At 42.2% G+C, this 22,731-nt stretch overlaps 1 protein-coding gene across 5 annotated transcripts in view; it reads left to right on the forward strand.

Moving 5' to 3' along the window:
* AK1 (adenylate kinase 1) overlaps positions 1-22,731 on the forward strand; it is a 128,793-nt gene that overhangs the window by 96,164 nt on the left and 9,898 nt on the right. For 3 of the 5 annotated variants that reach the window (XM_073540941.1, XM_073540944.1, XM_073540945.1), the window contains 3 exons: positions 10,277-10,316; positions 21,379-21,414; positions 21,948-22,111. In XM_073540941.1, coding sequence (XP_073397042.1) covers positions 10,277-10,316; positions 21,379-21,414; positions 21,948-22,111 — 240 coding nt within the window. Of the gene's footprint in view, positions 1-6,671; positions 6,862-10,276; positions 10,317-12,880; positions 12,957-21,378; positions 21,415-21,947; positions 22,112-22,731 lie in introns of those variants that run through there. The other 2 variants (XM_073540943.1, XM_073540942.1) reach the window with 2 other exon arrangements.

Below are 22,731 nucleotides of genomic sequence, written 5' to 3' on the forward strand. Positions count from 1 at the left end.
CTTAGTCCCTGTCCTGTGTCCCTATCATTCATTATAAGTCCTTGATAGTGTGGCGCCCCCAGGAGTATGGTCGCCACAGTGGCTTTGCCTTCCTCCAGGGGAGGGTAATGCCAGGCTTGGAGGCAATGATGGGTCTCTCTCGCAGTCAATCCATACATGCAACACAGTTCCACTCCAGGCCAGCAGGGGGAACTCTGAACCAGGTTTAAGGGGAGGGGTGCCCTCTGAGGGCCAAGAGGAAGGAGTGGTCAGTTAGTCTGCGGAAGGTGAAGTGTGCAGACGTGTGGAACAATGCTGGAGGTTGAGCTAGGAAGGAGAGCTCCCTCAGCTTGAGAGAGCACGAACTGGAGCCTAGTCTCCACGGCTGTACGGATGCTAAAGGTCCTACAGCAGATACCAGAGGAGTAGGAGGCTGTAAGTGCCCTACTCCAATCTAAGACTTGAGGCACAACAGCAGCTTGGATAGAGAGCCAGGACTCAGAGTGAGAGGAGTCCCCGAGAGAGAGGCTACAACTGTCTGCCGTGCAAGTGAGGTTCATGGAACATCTGACAGGAGGAACTTCAGAGTAACTTAGTACTGGAGTACTTCATTCAAACAAGCATTAGGAAGGAGACTGCACAGCCCGTCTGTAAGAGAGAATCCCTGAGTTGCTTCCAGGCTAGCCTGCTCCAATACCATCTGTAATCAGGACCCTGGACTGCAGTTATCAAGTAAAGGTACAGAAATTGCACCCCGCTGTGTCTTGTCTGCTTCCCACCCTTACGGCACTGCTACATCACCGTGACAACCACAGCTACACTGCCCTGGGACATTAGCCCTGCCTGTGGAGGGCTATACCATCACTGCTGCACCACACCATCTGTCCCAGTGGAGCTGTCTGCAGCGTCGGCTTAACATCCCCCTTGCCGAACACCACAGGTGGCGTCACGAACTATTCCATTCCATTAACTACAACCCCCATTACTTGGGTGCCCAGGGCCACGGACCGGGTCACTGCTGCTGTGACACATTCCCCTGACACCGGCCCGGTACCGAGTACCCCACAGCCCTGGGAATGCGACCTAATAGCATCATAATGAATTTGGGAGTGGGAGAAGATATAATCAGGTACCGAGCATCCTCTGCCACCTCCTAATTCATTACAAGACCCTGACAGAGTCTTCTCATAGAATCGTAGAGTTGGAAGGGACCTCCTGGGCCATCTGGTCCAACCCCCTGCTCAAAGCAGGATTCGCTAAATCATCCCAGTCAGATGTCTGCCCAGCCTCTGTTTGAACACTTCCATTGAAGGAGAACTCACCACTTCTCGTGGCAGCTTGTTCCACTCATTGATCACTCTAACTGTCAAAAAGTTTTTTCTAATATCTAATCTGTCTCCCATTCAGTTTCATCCCATTGCTTCTAGTCTTTCCTTGTGCAAATGAGAATAAAGTTGATCCTTCTACAATGTGACAGCCCTTTAGATATTGGTAGACAGCTATTAAGTCTCCTCTCAGTCTTCTCTTTTGCAAACTAAACAATCCCAAATCCTGCAACCTTTCCTCATAAGACAGGGTTTGCAGACCGGTCACCATTCTGGTTGCTCTTTTCTGAACTTGCTCCAGTTTGTTGATGTCTTTTTTAAAATGTGGTGCCCAAAACTGGATACAAAATTCCAGATGAGGTCTGACCAAAGAGGAGTAGAGGGAAATAATGACTTCACGTGATCTAGACTGTATGCTTCTGTTAATACATCCTAGAATTGCATTTGCCTTTTTTGCTGCTGCATCACACTGTTGACTCATATTCAGTCTGTGATCTATTAGTATACCCAAGTCTTTTTCACATGTGCTGTTGCTTAGGCCTATTCCTCCCATTCTGTATATGCTTTTTTCATTTTTATTGCCCAGATGTAGTACTTTGCATTTTTCCCTGTTAAAAACCATTCTGTTAGTTGCTGCCCACTTCTCCAGTTTATTTATATCTTTTTGAATCCTCTCTCTCTCTTCTCTAGTATTAGCTATCCCTCCTAGCTTTGTGTCATCAGCAAATTTAATCAGTTTACCCTCAATTCCTTCATCTAAATCGTTGACAAAGATGTTGAACAATACAGGGCCCAGGACAGAGCCCTGTGGTACCCCACTTGAGACATTCTTCCAACTGGATGTGCAGCCATTTACGACCACTCTTTGGGTCCGATCACTAAGCCAGTTATGAATCCACCTAACAGTTGCCTTGTCCATTCCATACTTAGTCATTTTTTCAATAAGGATTGTATGAGATACTTTGTCAAATGCTTTGCTAAAGTCAAGATATACTATATCTACAGCATTTCCTTGATCCACCCAATCAGAGAGTCCGTCATAGAAGCAAATTAAGTGAGTCTGGCATGACTTATTAGTTACAAACCCATGCTGACTCTGTTTAATCACTTCATTCTTATCCAGGTACTGACATACATGTTGTTTAATAATTTGTTCAAAGATCTTTCCTGGTATAGAAGTCAGACTCACCGGCCTATAGTTGCCTGGGTCCACCTTCTTCCCCTTTTTGAAGATAGGAACAACATTTGCTCTTCTCCAGTCTTCTGGGACTTCTGTTCTCCAAGAATTTTCAAAGATTATGGAGAGGGGTTCAAAAATTTCTTCTGCTATCTCCTTCAGTACTCTGGGGTGTAATTCATCTGGACCTGGAGACTTGAATTCATTTAGGTTAGCTAAGTGTTTCCTCACTATCTTTCTGTTTATAGATATCCTGGATTCTTCTATTCCCTTAATAGGACAGTGAAGAACAGTTGATTTTACATTTCCTTTCTGAGAGAAAACAGATGCAAAATAGGAATTTAAAAGTTCGGCCTTCTCAACAACCTGTCTTACCATTTCATCATTTTCATCCTGTAAAAATCCTATAGCATCTTTGACTTTTCTTTTACTTTTGACATATCCCCAAAATCCTTTATTATTGCTTTTGACATCTCTTGCAAGCCTCAATTCATTGTCAGTTTCAGTAATCTGATTTGTGCCCTGCAGGTTCTGCAGACAGCATTATATTCTTCTTTAGATATGCCTCCCTCTTTCCATTTTATAAACATTTTTTTCTTCCTTTTTAGCATGTGCTTAAGTTCTGTGTTCATCCATCCTGGCTTCCTTAAATGCTTCCTATTCTTCCCTCTTTTCGGAATTGTTAACAATTGTGCTTTGATAATTTCATTTTTCAAGATTTCCCATCCTTCCTGGACATTTTTGTCCTTAAGGATATCCAGCCATTGGATCCCTCCAATTCTCTTTCTGAATCCCTTAAAATCTGCCTTTCTGAAATCTAACCTTGACGTCTGAGTCTTCACAGGTCTTCCTCCTCTAGTTATCCAAAATTCTAAAATAGCATGGTCGCTACCTCCTAGGGTCCCAGCGACTTTTACCTCCTCAACCATTTCCTCCCTGTTTATAAGGATTAGATCCAAGGTAGCAGTTCCCCTTGTTTTCACCCCTACCTTTTGGAAGATAAAGTTGTCGGCAAGAGAGGATAAGAATTTCCTGTTAGTTTTGCCTGAGAGAGATTCCCAACAAATGTCTGGATAGTTGAAATCTCCCATGACAACTATGTCATATTTTTTGGAGAACTTGGACATTTGATGAATAAAGAGTTCATCCATATCTTCAGCTTGCACAGGCGGCCTGTAGTAAATGCCTACAATGGTGTCCTTTCCATTGTTCTGTCCTTGTATTCTTACCCAAACAGTTTCCACAGAACTCCCAGTCTCTGAAGTTTCAATCTCTGTGCAGATATACGCATTTCTAACATACAATGCGACACCTCCTCCTCGTTTATCAAGTCTGTTTCTTGCAAATAAGTTGTATCCTTCTAGTCTTGTATTCCAATCATGTGTATTGTCCCACCAAGTTTCAGTGATTCCAATGACATCATATTTCTTTTCCTGTGTTAGTAGTTCCAATTCTCCTTGTTTGTTGCCCATGCTTTGTGCATTAGTATAGAAACATTTTAGTTTGTGATTGGTTTCTCTTTCTCCAATATTTGTATTAATTAGATTCTTTTGTCTTTGTTTTTCTTTTCCACTTCTAATAGCAGAGTTCTCAATAGCATTTGTCAGGTGTATGGCTTTTTCTGGTCTTTTGCTTCCCTTCCCATGTTGTTCTAGTTTAAAGCTCTCCTTACAAGTGTAGCAAGGCGACTTCCAAATACATGTTTTCCAGTCTTCGTAAGGTGCACCCCATCTCTAGCAAGTAGTCCATCGTAAAGGTAATTCATTCCGTGATCCATAAATCCAAATCGTTGCTGACGGCACCATTGACGTAGCCAGTTGTTCACCTGCAGAATCTTATTCCACCTCCTTGTTCCATGGCCATCCACTGGAAGGATGGAAGAGAAGACCACCTGCGCTCCTAGTTCTTTCACTTTCTTGCCTAAGTCTTCAAAGTCTCTGCAGATGGTTTCCAGGTCATTTCTGGCGGTGTCATTTGTCCCCACATGTAGTAGCAGGAATTGGTAGTCATCTGTAGGTCTGAAGAGTCCTGATATCCTGTCAGACACATCTTTAATTTTTGCACCTGGAAGACAGCACATTTCTCTTGAAGTTATATCTGGTCTGCAGATAGCGGCCTCTGTTCCTCTCAACATGGAATCCCTCATGACCACCACTCTCCGTTTCTTCTTCACAACATTCTTCTTTCTCCATCCAGGAGGATTCTGAAGGCGTACAAGGTTGCTGTTTGTGGGCAAAGTCTTATCCTGATGTATTTCTTCATCGTTTTCCTGCGTGAGAGCCTGGTACTGGTTCCTGAGAAGTATGGGTGCTGACTGCCTCCGGATCCTCCTTTCTCATAGTCTGGGAGTCCTTCATGTGTTTTTTAGCAAACTCTATGTGGGCTTTCATATGTCTGGCACTGAGGGGAGGCTTCCATTGGGTCACTCTGCCATAAAGGCCCGACTGGTGGAGGGCTGCAGTGATAGTTAACTTTGTGGAACTTTCATCTCCCTACTGCATCTGTGGAGCTCAGCCACAGTGATCTTTGGGTTCTTCTTTACCTCTCTCACCAAGGCTCTTCGCCCACGATTGCTCAGTTTGGCGGGATGGCCAGGTCTAGGAAGACTTCTGGTGGTCCCAAACTTCTTCCATTTAAGGATTATGGAGGCCACTGTGCTCTTAGGAACCTTGAGTATTGCAGAAATTCTTTTGTAACCTGGGCCAGATCTGTGTCTTGCCACAATTCTGTCTCTGAGCTCCTTGACCAGTTCCTTTGACCTCATGATTCTCATTTGGTCTGACATGCACAGTGAGCTGTGAGGCCTTATATAGACAGGTGTGTGCCTTTACAAATCAAGTCCTATCAGTTTAATTAAACACAGCTGGACTCCAATGAATGAGTAGAATCATCTCAAGAAGGATCACAAGGAAATGGACAGCATGTGACTTAAATATGAGTGTCTGAGCAAAAGGTCTGAATACTTATGACCATGTGATATTTCAGTTTCTCTTTTTTAATACATTTGCAAAAATTTCTACATTTCTGTTTTTGTTTCCAGTAAAAATGGGGTGCAGAGTATACGTTAAGGGTATGTGCACACGTTGCGGATTGCTGTGCGGAATTTTCCCAGCGGAATCTGCATCTTTTGGCAGAATCCGCAGGTCAAATTCCGTGTGTTTTTATGCGGATTTCCTGAGGATTTGGCATGTGTTTTTACACCTGCGGATTCCTATAATGGAATGGGTGTAAAACGCTTTGGAATCCGCGCAAAGAATTGACATGCTGCGGAAAAAAAACACTGCGCTTCCGCGCGGATTTGTCTGCAGCATGTGCATAGCATTTTTTTCCCCATAGAATAACATTGTGCGGTAAATCACTTGCGGATCTGCAGGGGCAAATCCGCTGCGGATCCACAGCAAATCCGCAACGTGTGCACATACCCTTATGATAAAATAAATGATTTTTTTTAATTTACCAAATGGCTGCAATGAAATAAAGAGCAAAAAATTTAAAGGGGTCTGAATACTTTCCGTACCCACTGTATGTACTGTATGTATATGTAGAGTATATCTATATATCATAAAAGGAAGGGGGCCCAGACTGTCAGTGTCTGCCTCTGGGTATATGAATACGACATCTTTTTCAAGCTAGTCTTCGCCTTAATTCACCTGAAAAAGCTCTAAATAAATGATAAACAAATGTACATATGTGCTGTAGTGTCAAAAAATGACTTTCTTTCAGTCTTTGGAGCTTCTTTTAAAGTCTTCACATTTCAAAATATGCAAATCTGATAAAATAAGTGATCTGACCGTTCTTCACTTCCACTAGTTTACACAGTATAAGTTAAAACAAAGACGCCGGCGGTGAAAAAACCCCACAGCCGGCGCTTTGACTTTTGGAAGAAAAGGAGGAATAAATGAAAATGCAAAAATTAAAATTGTCGTCATGGGAAGGGATTAATTATACAGGAGGAATAAGATTTATGTATGAAATTAATTTACGGAAATCAGATCACAGGATGTGGAAGTTTCACAATATGTTTTCCATAAATAAATATATATATATATATATATCTATTCTTGTCAGTATAAGCACCTCCCATTATCAAGGTGTGAGATCAGAGATCAGGTAATAACAGATGGAGCTCGACAGGTGAACAGTGCTTCGCTTTCAGCTTGGAAGTCCAAGAGTTAACTCCTTTCGCTCCATCACATCCTGCGTCATTCTGCTTCTTGCTCTCAGCCTCCGCTCTTCTGCAGCTCCCTGTTCTTCTGAATGTTATTTATCTCATTTATGGCAAAAGGCTGACATGCTGAGCCCTGCCATCCCACTGCACCGCTCACCTGTCACCTGAGGAGGCGCCCTCTGCAACGTCAAGGTCATCAGTGTTTTCTCTAGGTAACATGTGTGCACCTATATGTGTAGCTCTCTATGGTGTATTATATTTTATCATTGGGTTCCCTTTGTAAGGGCATGTGGCTGATCTGTAGGCATTATTGCATTTATATGGGGTTTGAGCTTTGCTCATCGGCTTGCGTGAATGCTGCCAGGTCTTGTGTTTGGTGCCTGAGGGGGCGTAGGGGAAATTCTTCATAAAATAATGGTGTCATTGTTCAGTGTTCTAATAAATGCTACTACATCAGTGCTGATATTTATTGGGAGATGGTGCCAAGCACATAAAATTCTCTCCATAATATGTAGGTGGGACGTGGCCATGTGGAGGTTGGAATACATTAACCCAAGTTGCATTTTGTTCATTTTGGGATTTTAGTGTTTACATGAAATCAAAAAATTTCTGCACCAAAAACATAACTCTATGCTTAAAATATCCATTTTTATGAAGTTTTTCCACTTTTTATTCTGCAAAAGTACTAAAAGAATTTACATGTAGAGGACATGCCGGTGCATGGAATTTCAGAAATATAATCCACTTTGCTGGTACTGTAAAACAGTGTTTCCCCCCCCCCCCTTCTCACAGAAAAAATGCAACATGTGAACAGCCCCTAAGAGGACACATGTTTTGCAAAAAATTAAAATGGTCTGAGTTTCATCAGTGTTTATTTGATCAGTGTCTCATCAGAGTTTGGTCAGTGTCAGCTTGTATCATCAGTGGTCACAATTTCATCAGTTTTTCTCAGATGGAGGAAAAAACTGGTTGAGCTCTCGGAAGCTTCTCCTATCCAACAGTCTGTGAAAAAGAGACAGCACCTCTGTGTGATATCTGATTTTTTTTTTTTGTTATCTGACACTTGGATTGCTATAGGACAACTCTCCTTGCTCTTGTGTGGAACACTCAGTCCAAGGAAAAAATTGGACATATGAACTACCCCATAGACCAGGGGAGGGCAATTCATTTTCCTGAGGGGCCACAAGAAAGACCGTGACTCATGTGGAGGCTGAACCAATAGGCTGAAATGAATTCTGCTCAATATTAACATTAACGTATTAATTATAATTATCAAGTGTATCACTTAATATTGAGCAGAATTAAATATGCTGACATGCCCCTATATACTGTATGACTATATGCAGTATTGAGACCCCATATATCCTCTCTATATACAGTATTGAGCCCCTAAATAGCCTCCAATAGACAGTATTGAACCCCCAGATAGCCTCCTATATACAATATGAGCCCCCACATAGCTTTGAAAATTCAGTATTGAGCAACCACAGCGCCTCTAATATACAGTATTCAGCCCCCACAATGAATCAATATACAGTATTGAGCCCCACAGTGCCACCAATATACAGTATTGAGCCTCGACACAGACTCCTAGAGTATGAGCCCCCACATAGTCTCCTACATTCAGCGTGAGCCCCCCCACATAGTCTCCTACATTCAGCGTCAGCCCCCCCACATAGTCTCCTACATTCAGCGTCAGCCCCGCCACATAGTCTCCTACATTCAGCGTGAGCCCCCCCACATAGTCTCCTACATTCAGCGTGAGCCCCCCCACATAGTCTCCTACATTCAGCGTGAGCCTTCCCACATAGTCTCCTACATTCAGCGTGAGCCTTCCCACATAGTCTCCTACATTCAGCGTGAGCCCCCCACATAGCCTCCTACATTCAGCGTGCGCTCCCTGCATAGCCTCCTACATTCAGCGTGAGCCTTCCCACATAGTCTCCTACATTCAGCGTGAGCCTTCCCACATAGTCTCCTACATTCAGTGTGAGCCCCCCCCACATAGTCTCCTACATTCAGCGTGAGCCTCCCCACAGTTTCCTACATTCAGCGTGAGCCCCCCCACATAGTCTCCTACATTCAGCGTGAGCCCCCCCACATAGTCTCCTACATTCAGCGTCAGCCCCCCCACATAGTCTCCTACATTCAGCGTGAGCCCCCCACAGAGTCTCCTACATTCAGCATGAGCCCCCCCACAGAGTCTCCTACATTCAGCGTGAGCCCCCCCACATAGTCTCCTACATTCAGCGTGAGCCCCCCCACATAGTCTCCTACATTCAGCGTGAGCCCCCCACAGAGTCTCCTACATTCAGCGTGAGCCCCCCCACAGAGTCTCCTACATTCAGCGTGAGCCCCCCCACATAGTCTCCTACATTCAGCGTGAGCCCCCCACATAGTCTCCTACATTCAGCGTGAGCCCCCCCACATAGTCTCCTACATTCAGCGTGAGCCCCCCCACATAGTCTCCTACATTCAGCGTGAGCCTTCCCACATAGCCTCCTGCATTCTGCGTGAGCTCCCACATAGCCTCTTGCATACATGCAAATACATGCAAAATGCATACACATAAAAAAAAAACATACTCACCTTGCTGCCCCAGTGTTCTGTTCCTGTCTCCTGTGCACAGTGACTCAGCAGCAGTGCGATGAAATTACGTCATCACGTCTGCTGCATCACACATTGGTGGAAAATGGAGCCAGCGGCCCCAACCTCCACCAATATATTCACCACTTTCTGCATCTTGGTGGCGGTGGATGGACAGCAGGTGGGGGTGTAGCCAGTAGGCCACTGTTTCAGCCATTCGCAGTTTGCCCAGGTGCGAGCTCTATATATAAAAAACACTGATATCACTCGTACAAGAAAAACTGACATCTGACAGAGCCCTTATGTTGTCTCTACAGCATTTGCCTAACAACATAGCGCAACCCCTATGAGGCTGCACGTTGCTAACATCATGTGTTGACCCTTATAAAGTGATATGCCCTGTATGTTACCGGGCCTGCTTTACCGACATGCTGGGGTCAAATACCACAACCTTCCACAATGCAGTATGGATGAACATAAAGTGTAATTCACACATGCATTGCAGTAATACATAAGGTACATTCTCAACAAGAATGGTTCTGCTCTTATATGTGGACGGGGGAGCCTCAAATTTCACAGCCACAAACTCTGCCAGGACAGTACAAAGATAATGTAGATCTTACAAGACTCTCGGTCTCGGACAGCGCTCAAAGTGACACAATGCAGATCAGTAGGAATAAGAATTGTATTTGTTTACTTTTTGGACATTTGAATTTTCCTTTATTATACATTTATTTGGATCTAACAAACGTTGGACTTTCTAAGCTGACTAGTAGGAATAGCAGCCACAGAGCCCAAAAGCGTGGTGACCCTGAATGGCGTATGAAGCCGAGCTTGGAGTTTCTTGGGCCTGATACTAAAATTATACCAAGTTTCCCTGGTGTCTCATGTTGGATGTAGCCCCCAATACAGGCTCTTCCAGTTTTTACCAAAATTCAGCCGTCATTTGTCTGTTTTTTTGTTTGCTTTTAGAAAAGTTAGGACTATAAAATATTTAATAATTAGTTTTGTGTTTTAATAATTCATTTTTTTCCCTTCCAGATAGAGGTTACCTTGAGCCCCAATCCTACGGAAATGGCAGGTAAGAGCGTTACTCTCTCCCCTGCTCCATTTTTCCAAATATATGCCTGTGCCATAATCTTCCTTTTGGCTTCCGCATATTGACATTGATGCCACAGTATGTTCTCCAACTCAACAAAGATGAGTAAAACAGTAAAAATTAAGCTAAAATTACATTAATTTGGCTAATTTGTTTTCTATGCGACAAATATCAATAACAAAGATGATGGTTGCAGATCATCAGTAATGGTAGTCAGTGACATGCTGCATAAATAAAGCTGAGATATATTAATATACACGATTAGATTGGACTGGATTTTTATATATCCAGTCCTTTGATTTCTTGGAAATAAGCGGGGCCGGGGCGCCTGGAAGACTTGCATCTTACTAAATATAAAAAACTAGTTTTTCCAAGCACAGCACTCTGTTTCTTTCCCCACGTAGGAGCCACTCCTTTCACCTCACCTGCTTTCTGAATTTGACATTCAATTTGAAAAAAAGTCCAGTTTAACTCTATTTCATCTAAGAGAGACTGCCAGCACAGTGAGGGGTCAGGTTGCATCCCTTATATTATTAATATTAATACTATTATACTCTATAGAGATGAGAGGTTGGTGGAGGAAATAAGTGCAGAGTGAGACACAGGAAGATCATGCTGAGCTTCCTAACAAGTCTTTTACTTCACCCCAGAGCTGGATTCACATGTGCACAGCTTAGAGCTGCTCCTGTCTGTGTGCTAACTAAGTAGTGAAGCGTAGGAGTCCCTCTGTGTGTGCTGAGCTGCATATGGGAGAGATCACAGCAGCTAGTCTACTCACAGCAGCTCAGAGTCAATGCACATTCAGAAAAGGAGCCTTCAGAAGGGAAGACTGGTGAAAATGCAGAATATTAGCCATATAATTGCCAGAAATGGTGTTATTGCTCACATGCAACTTTTTGTCAGAAAAGTTGCTTGAAAGTACAGTTGCCCTTTAATTTGTGGGAGTAATAACAGAGGATCGACAAAATCCAGAATAAATAGAAATGATGCTCCAGAACTATTATTTCTGTTTCCCATAAGTATTTATTACAGCAGATATGCCAGGACAGCTGAGAGGTCCCCTTTAAGTGGAATAGACATGAAACATCTGAGATTCCCATTACACAGATCTTTCAGCCAAAAATGTGATACTTAGAAGTCAGGCAAATGTTAGCAGCAGCAGTGTCCTTTCCCCACCTCTACCCTATTTATAGCTGTGTAAGTACATGTTTCAGCAACATGTGTTTTTCTAATTACTGAGCTTACAATATTGCATATGTGCTACTGGAAAAATCCTCCATGATTCTAGAGGTTGTATCCGCACATCTGTGATCCGTGGGCTGGACTTATCCATTACATTAAGCATTAGTCCCTTCAAAATGAAGAGTTAATCGGCTATTAGTGTTTATTAATGTCCAGCCAGGAGCTGCTCCAGGTTTATGGCAGCCCATGGGCAATGGTCCTAAGTGACCTTTCTTTTCAATTTTTCAACCTACACTTTCAAAAGTTAGAATTTTGTTTTTATTTTTTTGAAGGCTACAGTTGTATCAGGGCTTGTTTTTTTTTTTCAGCTGCGAAGCTGTAGTTGTCATATCATTACCATTTTGGGGTCCTTATAAGTTTCTGATTTTTTTTTTTTTCTTTTTTGTTTTCCATGGGGAGGTTAATTCAATAAAAATATAATTCTGCTTTTTCAGAATTTATTCCATTGTCCACCTTATGGAGTAAATATTATGATATTTTATTGGTCCATAAAGATACACATGTGGTGATAACAAATTATTTTGTGTACTTCTCAATTTTTTTTTTTGTTATATATAATCATGCATCCGTCATACATGTAAAGAGAAAAGTCACAAGTTGAAACCAGGGCAAAGTGAGCTCCATCCCTTGCTTGGGCTTGCCACTTGCAGGACCTGGGTCAAAAGTTAGATTTTTCTGACTCGATGACTTGCTTACCCCAAGATGAGCAGCATCGGGAGTTTTGCTGAAGCCACTTCTCCTTGTACATTAGTTGTGACAATATGGCTGTCATTATAGCCTTCGTATCGATTGTCTCCAAGCTTTCCCAAATCGATGACTACATTTACAGATTCATTTTCCAGAGCCGTTTAGATCTGGACATTAATGCCATTATGGCCCTCAGATACGTTGTTGGAAGATATCTCCTGTGAGATCTGTTTTGTTGGACAGATATTCCAGAAAGTGGCCTCCAATACCAAGACCTCAAAATTACTACAGTAGGTGAGATAGGAAAATTCTTCCACTCCTGTAAATCTTGGTTCACATAACGGCACTGGATGGCTCTTGTGTGCAATGATGAGGAGAGTAGTAGCAGAGTCTGTGACTGTTGTTTACTGTTGATGTGGGTATCTGTCCACTGGCTGTCTCCTGAGAAACAGGCACGCCGCTACTAACCACAGGTCCCGGCCTCGGGGAGGAGAGCAGTGGTTGCCAGAACAGCACACAACTAAACACATTTCCTCCTACTTTTCTAACTCTAAAAACTTTTGAGAATCTGCAATGTCAGCGCCAAGTCATTAGTGTACAGGTGTAAGGAGGCATCAGAGGTCACAGTCAAAATGGGAGCATGCTGCACATGCCATCGTAGAACCAAAACGTGTCCAGAAGCCACAGGAGCAGGTAACCCTAAAGTAGTTGTCAGATTGTTTGTAATATTTAGGCTGGAGACACACCAGCGTTTTTAAAATCAGTCTGATTTTGTTCCTGAAAAGTCAGACGAGTGTCATGCGTTTTTGCATGAGTACAATCCAATTTTTAACACCTATCATCCGATTTACATGTGAATGTGATCCAATTGCAATGAGATGTTAACATGAGCTTTTACATTAGCAATTCTCTATGTAATTTACTCATAGTTTTCCGAGAAAATATTCAAGAGATGTGAGTGAGATATATAAATCAGTGCTTTGTGTGTGTAGTTTACTGTACATGTTTTTTTTAGTAAATGAATTCCTTTCAGAAAGCAAAAGGCGTGGAATATCCCAACATATTTTTTAACCGGCAGAGGGAAGGCGGACAGCTGGGGGCAGATGTTTATAGCCTGGGAAGGGTTTAATACCCATGGAGCTTCACAGGCTATTAACCCCTTCCTTACATTAGTCATACTATTCCGTCCATGGGACTTAAGTCCCAGGTCACATGGACGGAATAGTACGTCCAATGTAAGGAAGGGGTTAATAGCCTGTAGTACGTCACACATGATCAGCGGCGCTCACGGGAGGAATGCTGCTGATCGCGGCCGGGTGTCAGCTGATTATCACAGCTGACACCCGGCACTATGTGGCATGAGCGGTCACGGACCGCCCCCGGCACATTAACCCCTGGCACACTGCCATCCAACATGATGGCAGTGTACCGGGGGCATAGAGAAGAATCACACAGGGAGGGGGCTCCCTGCGTGCTTCCCTAAGACCCTCAGAGCAACACGATGGGCTTGCATTGCTCCGAGGGTCTCCTCCCTGCAGGCCTCCGGATCCAATATGGCCGCGGGGGCTTTCAGGGTCTGCAGGGAGGCGGCTTTCTCAGTGCATGCTGAGAAAGGCACTGCAGGAGGCTATCAGATCGCTGATCTGACACAGTGCACTGCAATGTGTCAGATCAGCGATCTGACACTATGCAGTGATGTCCCCCTCCCTGGACAAAGTAATAAAGTAAATAAAAAAAACAATAAAAGTACACATATTTAGTACCGCCGCGTCGGTAACGACCCGCCCTATAAAACTGTCCCACTAGTGAACCCCTTAAAAAAAAAGGGCAAAAAACAATGTTGGTTCCAAAATTGTGCTGATGCAAGGCAATCATGTGGGAGATGTTACTTATTAAGTTTTTTGTGTGCCATATCTCTGTGTTTTAAGTGTATAAAAATTCAAAGTTTGAAAATTGCAAAATTTTTGCCAAATTTTCATTTTTTTCACAAATAAACGCAAGTTATATGAATGAAATTTTACCACTAACATGAAGTACTGTATGTCACGAGAAAACAGTCCCAGAATCACTGAGATCCATAGAAGCGTTCCAGAGTTATTACCTCATAAAAGGGACAGTGGTCAGAATTGTAAAAATTGGCCCGGTCATTAATGTGCAAACCACCCTTGGGAGTAAAGGGGTTAATATCAGCTCACAGCTGTATACTTAGACGTTCCTGGTTATTAAAATGGAGACCCCTTTCCAAAAAAATGACGTAGAGTCCCCTATAATTAACAACAAGCAAAGGCTAGGCAGACGGTTGCGGGTTGATATTAATAGCCTAGGAAGGGGCCATGAATATTGGCCCTCTCCCAGACTAAAAATATCAGCTCTTAGTCAGAAAAGGCGCCTCCATAAGATGTGTCAAACTTTTCCCATGGCGTTCACACTGTTGAAATGAGTTCATTGAACTCCCAGGACCTTTCTGGTGGCACTGCGAGCGTGAGAACTTTTTCATGTTTGCAGTGACATCAGTGAGATGAAAGGAGTTCACCGTAAGGCATTGAACTGAGCAAGCATGTACAGCTCAGTTTGTCTGCTAGATAGCAGGCTGTATAGTAGGGTGACCGGATCTCATATGGGGGGGAAAAAATGTTGGAATCTTGTCCGTCTGGACCCCACAAAACGATTCCCCTTTCCAGATATTGAGATAGCCAAAATTTGAGCTCGATCAAACGACGTTAACCCGTGCCGCTCGTCGCTCAAAGTTTGAAAAAATCCAAATTGAGGTTTTTTAAGATTTAGGTATTTTGCATAGTCTGTTAGACTATAAAGAATGTGACAACAACATTGCAGAAATAGCCCTAACCAAATTTTCGAACCATTTTTGGTATTTGAATGCAGAGTTGGTGGGATTATCGTTTTTTGATCCCACCATTACAGACAATGAAAAGTTGTCAATGGCTAATAAATTGCTCAGTAGCACAGATGAACCATCAGAGCACGCTAACCTACATGAGTTGATAATTTTACATAGTTATCTAATCTATTCTAGAGCTTTTGTTAAAGTAGTTTTTGAAACGTCAGAATATAATGCCTGGCATTTGCTTACAACTTGCAGGACATATTGCTTTTGTTCTTCATCTTTTGTCAGAAGGTCGTTAAAGTCGGTTACTTCCTACCTCTTTTAATTTTTCTTTCCTAACTTTTGGCTTTACAACCCTAGCGTGCTCTGATGGTTCATCTGTGCTACTGAGCAATTTATTAGCCATTAACAACTTTTCATTGTCTGTAATGGTGGGATCAAAAAACGATAATCCCACCAACTCTGCATTCAAATACCAAAAATGGTTCGAAAATTTGGTCAGGGCTATTTCTGCAATGTTGTTGTCACATTCTTTATAGTCTAACAGACTATGCAAAATACCTAAATCTTAAAAAACCTCAATTTGGATTTTTTCAAACTTTGAGCGACGAGCGGCACGGGTTAACGTCGTTTGATCGAGCTCAAATTTTGGCTATCTCAATATCTGGAAAGGGGAATCGTTTTGTGGGGTCCAGACGGACAAAATTCCGACATCGATTTTTTGCGGTCACCCTACTGTATAGTCACATCATGCAACAATGCAGCCTAACATCTGTATGCAGCAGAGCTAGATGCATCGTGGGACAAATGGATTATTATCTTCTCAGCGGACAGGTGAGGAAAATGGTTATTTATTATTTTAATTCTGTTTCAGGAGACCATGGCTTCAGTGGATTGGGCATTGACATGAGTATACGTGTTTTTGGTAAATGTAGATTCATTAAAGGGTCTGTGTCATTATTTCAAATAAAGGACTTTATTCTGTGCATTACTTTTTTTAACAATTTGACTATGGTGTTAGTAATGAGCGTGTCTTATAGACACCTCTCCATTTCTAAACTCTGGGCTCGATCTCACCTGACAATACAAAGGTGACATCAACCCCAATACTATCACCCCACTTGCCAACGCACCAGGTCAACTGTGAACAGTGAGGCTATGTGCCAAAATTGGCGTGTCTTATGGATGCGCCTTTTCTGGGGCAGCTGAGAGCTGATGTTTTTGGTCCGTGAGGGGACCCCTTCCTAGGCTATTAATATCAGCCCGCAGTTGTCTGCCTAGCCCTTACTGGTTATTAATGATAGAAGGACGCTATATAATTTTTTTCTTTTTGTGGGTCCCCAATTTTAATAACCAAGAAAGGCAAAGTATACAGCTGTGAGCTGATATTAATAGCCTGGGAAGCTTCATGGGTATTGACCCCTCCCCTGGCTATAAACATTTGCCTCCAGCTGTCTGCTTTCCCTCTGCTGGTTAATAAAATGTTGGGAGATCCCACGCCATTTTTTTTCAGAAAATTTTTTCAGCAAAAAAATACATGTACAGTAAGCTACACAGGCACTGTACTAATTATATGTCACTGGCATCTTTATATCTATTTTATATATATAAATCTTTTCAATTTTGCCGGTTCACGCTGTGATTTTACTGTACGAGGTTGCTGAAATGATGGGTTTTCAAGGATGCGTGTGTAAAAATCAGACTGCACTTGCATGGTCCGAGCTCTGTGCGATTTTTTTTTTTTTTTTAAGCATCTCAATAGTGATCCGAGCTGGAAAAAAAAAGACAGATGAAGACAGAATAACATTGGACTGAATCCAATCCGATTTTTGATATGATTGCATTAGTCCGATTTAAACGCAAGTGAGAGCGAGCCCTTAGGCTGAAAGTGGCCTCATATCAATAATGATTGTTCGAGTAATGGTATGATATCAATAGAGAACAGGGTAGGTAGGGCGCCACTTCTTTACAATGTTGTGTATTGGTTAGTTGTTGTTTTTTCCCTTGAGTGTACCAGGGACCATAATATTTAGAATAGGGGTGAACCATAACAAGCATTAATGTCTGTGGCAATCTTTAATATAACATTCACATGTTTTGGCTTCGATTTTTACTGCAGACTTTGCAGACTTTTTTGGGCTTGAAGGTTCTTTTCTGGCTGAAAAATTGTACGTAAATAATTCTTAAAAAAATTATAGTTTTTTTTTTCTATGTCTTGTTTGGTTGTCAAATTTTGGAACTTTTTTATTTTTCAAGCAAAGGGTGTGATGAGGCTGAGTCTCTTTGTTGAGTTTTTGAAATGGAAGCTAAGTAGAAACTCCAAGGTTTTGGGGAAAATTTCTGCTAAAAAAAAAACTGTGAACATACCCTAAGGGTATGTTTCCATGGACCAGAAACTTTCAGTATTTGCTGCGAATTGAACGCTGCGTCCTGCCGCAGTGTTTAATCCTCAACGGCCACATGTTCCTGCATAGTGGAGGAGATTTTATGAAATCCCATGTCCACTATGCGTCTGATTACGCGGGTGACACATCCGCTAAACCGGACATGCATACTCTATGGGTACCTTGCGGTGATTCCGGATGTGTTGAATGAGCACATCCGGGATCACTGCGTGCACAGAAGGGGGCGGGGCTTTGGGCAGAGCGGGTTTTCCGCTCCGTCCAAAGCACTACGTTAATGGTACGTGGAAACGTACCCTAAAAAATTGCCATGTTGCTGCTTTTGCTAAGAAAAAATGTCACCATGCGCACAATAGGCTTGTTTCCTACTGAAGTGAATAATAAGGTACTTGAATAAGTTTTGAATAATTTTTATGTGGATTTTGATGTAGTATCTGCTCCAAAAGCCGTGTAAAAATAATCTGTTAGGATACCCTAAAGCAGAGGTTTTTTTGTTTGTTCTTCAAATTCCAGTTTTTCAAGCAGAAACCACTTCGGAAATTTTTTTGCAATTTTTTTTTTTTGGAGGAGGGGGGTGTTCTTGAGCTATGTCCACGTGTTGCGTTTTTGCAGCTTTTTTTACTGCACCTGTTAATGCAAATTTTCAGCTGCATTTCACAGTACCAGCAAAGTCTGTGATTTCAGAAATCTCATGCACACACATTTTTTTTTTTATCTGGTTTTGTCAAAGAGCTATACAAAAAACGCTGCAAAAAATGCAGGAATCAGGTTTTTCTCTGTTTTTGGTGTCAAAGCCTGATGACGTTGAATCAGATTAATATTTTTTATGCACTAATCTTTGTTAGCATGCATAAGAGACAAATGTACCCTTACCAAAACTCACCAAAAAACGCAGTAACACCTGCTTTTTTTTAAGCAGCTAAACACAGCTTAAATTTGCCTTAAAAAAAAACACACCGCAAAGACGCAACATGTGATCATAGCCTTAGAGTGGATTTGCCCAAAATCTTCAAACAATTGAAGATTCTTCCTATGTACAGTTGTGGCCAAAAGTATTGACACCCCTGCAATTCTGTCAGATAATACTCAGTTTCTTCCTGAAAATGATTGCAAACACAAATTCTTTTGTAATATTATCTTCATTTAATTTGTCTTAAATGAAAAAACACAAAAAGAATTGTCCTAAAGCCAAATTGGATATAATTCCACATCAAACATAAAAAAGAGGGTGGACAAAAGTATTGGCACTGTTCGAAAAATCATGTGATGCTTCTCTAATTTGTGTAATTAACAGCACCTGTAACTTACCTGTGGCACCTAACAGGTGTTGGCAATAACTAAATCACACTTGCAGCCAGTTGACATGGATTAAAGTTGACTCAACCTCTGTCCTGTGTCCTTGTGTGTACAACATTGAGCATGGAGAAAAGAAAGAAGACCAAAGAACTGTCTGAGGACTTGAGAAACCAAATTGTGAGGAAGCATGAGCAATCTCAAGGCTACAAGTCCATCTCCAAAGACCTGAATGTTCCTGTGTCTACCGTGCGCAGTGTCATCAAAAAGGTTAAAGCCCATGGCACTGTGGCTAACCTCCCTAGATGTGGACGGAAAAGAAAAATTGACAAGAGATTTCAACGCAAGATTGTGTGGATGTTTGATAAAGAACCTCGACTAACATCCAAATAAGTTGAAGCTGCCCTGCAGTCCGAGGGTACAACAGTGTCAACCCGTACTATCCGTCGGCGTCTGAATGAAAAGGGACTGTATGGTAGGAGACCCAGGAAGACCCCACTTCTTACCCCGAGACATAAAAAAGCCAGGCTGGAGTTTGCCAAAACTTACCTGAAAAAGCCTAAAACTTTTTGGAAGAATGGTCTCTGGTCACATGAGACAAAAGTAGAGCTTTTTGGCAAAGGCATCAACATAGAGTTTACAGGAGAAAAAAAGAGGCATTCAAAGAAAAGAACATGGTCCCTACAGTCAAACATGGCGGAGGTTCCCTGATGTTTTGGGGTTGCTTTGCTGCCTCTGGCACTGGACTGCTTGACCGTGTGCATGGCATTATGAAGTCTGAAGACTACCAACAAATTTTGCAGCATAATGTAGGGCCCAGTGTGAGAAAGCTGGGTCTCCCTCAGAGGTCATGGGTCTTCCAGCAGGACAATGACCCAAAACACACTTCAAAAAGCACTAGAAAATGGTTCGAGAGAAAGCACTAGAGACTTCTAAGGTGGCCAGCAATGAGTCCAGACCTGAATCCCATAGAACACCAGTGGAGAGATCTAAAAATGGCAGTTTGGAGAAGGCACCTTTCTAATATCAGGGACCTGGAGCAGTTTGCCAAAGAAGAATGGTCTAAAATTCCAGCAGAACATTGTAAGAAACTCATTGATGGTTACCGGAAGCTGTTGGTCGCAGTTATTTTGGCTAAAGGTTGTGCAACCAAGTATTAGGCTGAGGGTGCCAATACTTTTGTCTGGCCCATTTTTGGAGTTTTGTGTGAAATGATCAATGTTTTGCTTTTTGCTTCGTTCTCTTTTGTGTTTTTTCATTTAAGACAAATTAAATGAAGATAATATTACCAAAGAATTTGTGTTTGCAATCATTTTCAGGAAGAAACTGAGTATTATCTGACAGAATTGCAGGGGTGTCAATACTTTTGGCCACAACTGTATTTCTGTGGGAAATCTCATTTGTGGTTCACCCGAGATTTTTTTTTTCCCTCAAGAGATTTTGAAAAAACAATTAATGAAATAAAACATATATGTCACTTCTTTGAAGCAAATGCTGATTGCACTTGCTCCAAACTAGGCACTGTCCAATCAAAAGCTGCAAATAAGAATGCTTCAGGAGAAAAAAAACCCTTCCAAAACCTCTTCAGGAAAAGAAATTGTAACGCCACAGCGATCTCCCCAGCGAGATCGCTGTGTGTGACGGGGATCAGCACCGGCCCCCCTGCCGGTTATCGCTGATCGTCCTCGATCGGCCTGGGCCGTTTTTCGATCGCTGGTCTCCCGCTGGCCAGCATGCATCACTGCGTGTGGCAGCGAGAGACCAACGTCCTGCGTCGCTGGTCATGATCGCTGGAGGGGCTGTCTTGTGACAGCTCACCAGCGATCAGTCTAACGATGCGATGTCCCAGCGATCCCATCATGTTGGATCGTTGGTGGGATCGCTGGGACATCGTTATGTGTAACGGGGGCTTTAGCCTCATAGAATTCTTTCTGGCAGATCCATGGGGTGGCATGAGAAATAATGGGAGCTCAGCTTACATAATTTGAGGCCTGCTGCAGGAAACCATATGAACCAATGATTGCTCTAAGGCTGTGTGCACACATTGCGGATTTGGCTGTGGATTTTTCAGCGCAGATTTTGCTGAATCTGCAGGTAAAATGACCTGCGTTTTACCTGCGGATTTAGTGCAGATTTTCTGCAGATTTTGTGCGCATTTCCCCTGCGTTTTTACATCTGCGTATTCCTATAATGGAAGAGCTGTAAAAACGCTGCGGATTTCGCACAAAGAATTGACATGCTGTAGAAAATAAACTGCAGCAAATCTGCGCGGAATTTTCTGCAGCATTTGCACAGCGGTTTTTGTTTTCCATAGGATAACATGGTACTGTACACCGCATGGAAAACTGCTGCGGATCCGCAGCCAAATCCGCAAGGTGTGCACATAGCCTAATGGCTGCATATATTGAGGCAAAATATGGAAGGAAAAATGTCAAAATCTCAGTTGGAGATACACAAGTCTTTCTCCCATTATTTCCCAATTGGACGTGCTTTTTATATAGGTAGGGCTGACTCCAGGACTTCAGATCTGTCCGAGCCTTTGAGATTAATATATTGTGTTTCTATTTTTTTTCAGAAAAATTAAAGAACAGTAAGATCATTTTCGTGGTTGGTAAGTATCACATATACTGAGGATAGAGTTTCTAGTTCAGGACCATGACTGACGCTCCATGCATCAACACTTGGGATGAGAAGATGATGCACATATCTCAATAATTTAACCTTTAACAGTGCGGCGGCTTTTTTATTTTTGATCAAGAAAATACGGTAATTTACTTATAATTTCATGGATCTATTCCCACATTGTGAGAAAATCTCTCCGAGCATGTCCCATTATCCGATTTTGAGCATCAGAATAGAACGTGCACAATGGGTCTATGCGCTCTCGGAACAAAAAAAATCAAACCGCTCACATACACATCTGCGGTCGCTATTGTCTGTGACATCTAGGGGTTAAGCAGCCAGTATCAGAGTTTCCTCTCATCCTAGTCCTTGCAGTAGGCTATATATTGCTGCCGACTCCACTCCTGACTCTGCTCAGTATTCGTTACTAGCGTATGGCATCACTTTAGGATCGGTGGTGGAGTTCAGTCACTTCATCGTTCATTCAGTCTTGTGACAAGTTTATATTGTTGGTGATTTCAGGAGGACCTGGCTCTGGCAAGGGGACCCAGTGTGAGCGAATCGTGCAAAAATATGGCTACACTCATCTGTCCACTGGAGACCTACTAAGGGCAGAAGTTTCCTCCGGATCAGAGCGGGGGAAGACCCTGTCTGCCATCATGGAGAGAGGAGAGCTAGTGCCTTTGGTAAGTTCAATATCAAATAAATTTGGATTTTGCATAGGAATACTGCAAGTGACTGAACTTCTAAATTGCTATATGGACGAGTGTTCAATCCCTCCACATTCTCCCTGCATGTCAATGTGTTCTTCTTATTTTCCACTAGGTGGTGCTGTCTGCACATTATTCTGTATACACTCCAAGGGACATTTACTTCTCTACTCCAGTATTAAAGCAAAGTGCTTTACTGTAAAATGCACCAAATGTATAAAGAAGAGGATTTTTTAAAATTAATGTGGTGTATTTTAGACTAGAAATTGACATTTAAAACCACTATATAAAGGAGCATATGTGCACTAAAATTTATTGTAACTTCTGGTGTAAATTGTAACACATATTTTGGACCAGTGGTCACCTCCATTACCTTCTGCCTATTTCCAGCCACTTCTCTCTGTTTATTTTTGTTTTTTTAGTGAAAGTGAAAATTTCAGATTTTAAAGGAATGTACAAAATAACAAATTATATTGTGTTAGACAGAAAAATCGATGCAAATACTTTTCTGTCCAACATGAAAAAAGAATTCTCAGTGATACCTTTATTGGCTAACCAGAAAAAAAATATGTTTTCAAGCTTTCAGAGCAAACTTT

This window comes from Dendrobates tinctorius, unplaced genomic scaffold, assembly GCF_039654945.1.
Source record: "Dendrobates tinctorius isolate UK_male_01 unplaced genomic scaffold, ASM3965494v1 ptg000120l, whole genome shotgun sequence".
Lineage (NCBI taxonomy): Eukaryota > Metazoa > Chordata > Amphibia > Anura > Dendrobatidae > Dendrobates > Dendrobates tinctorius.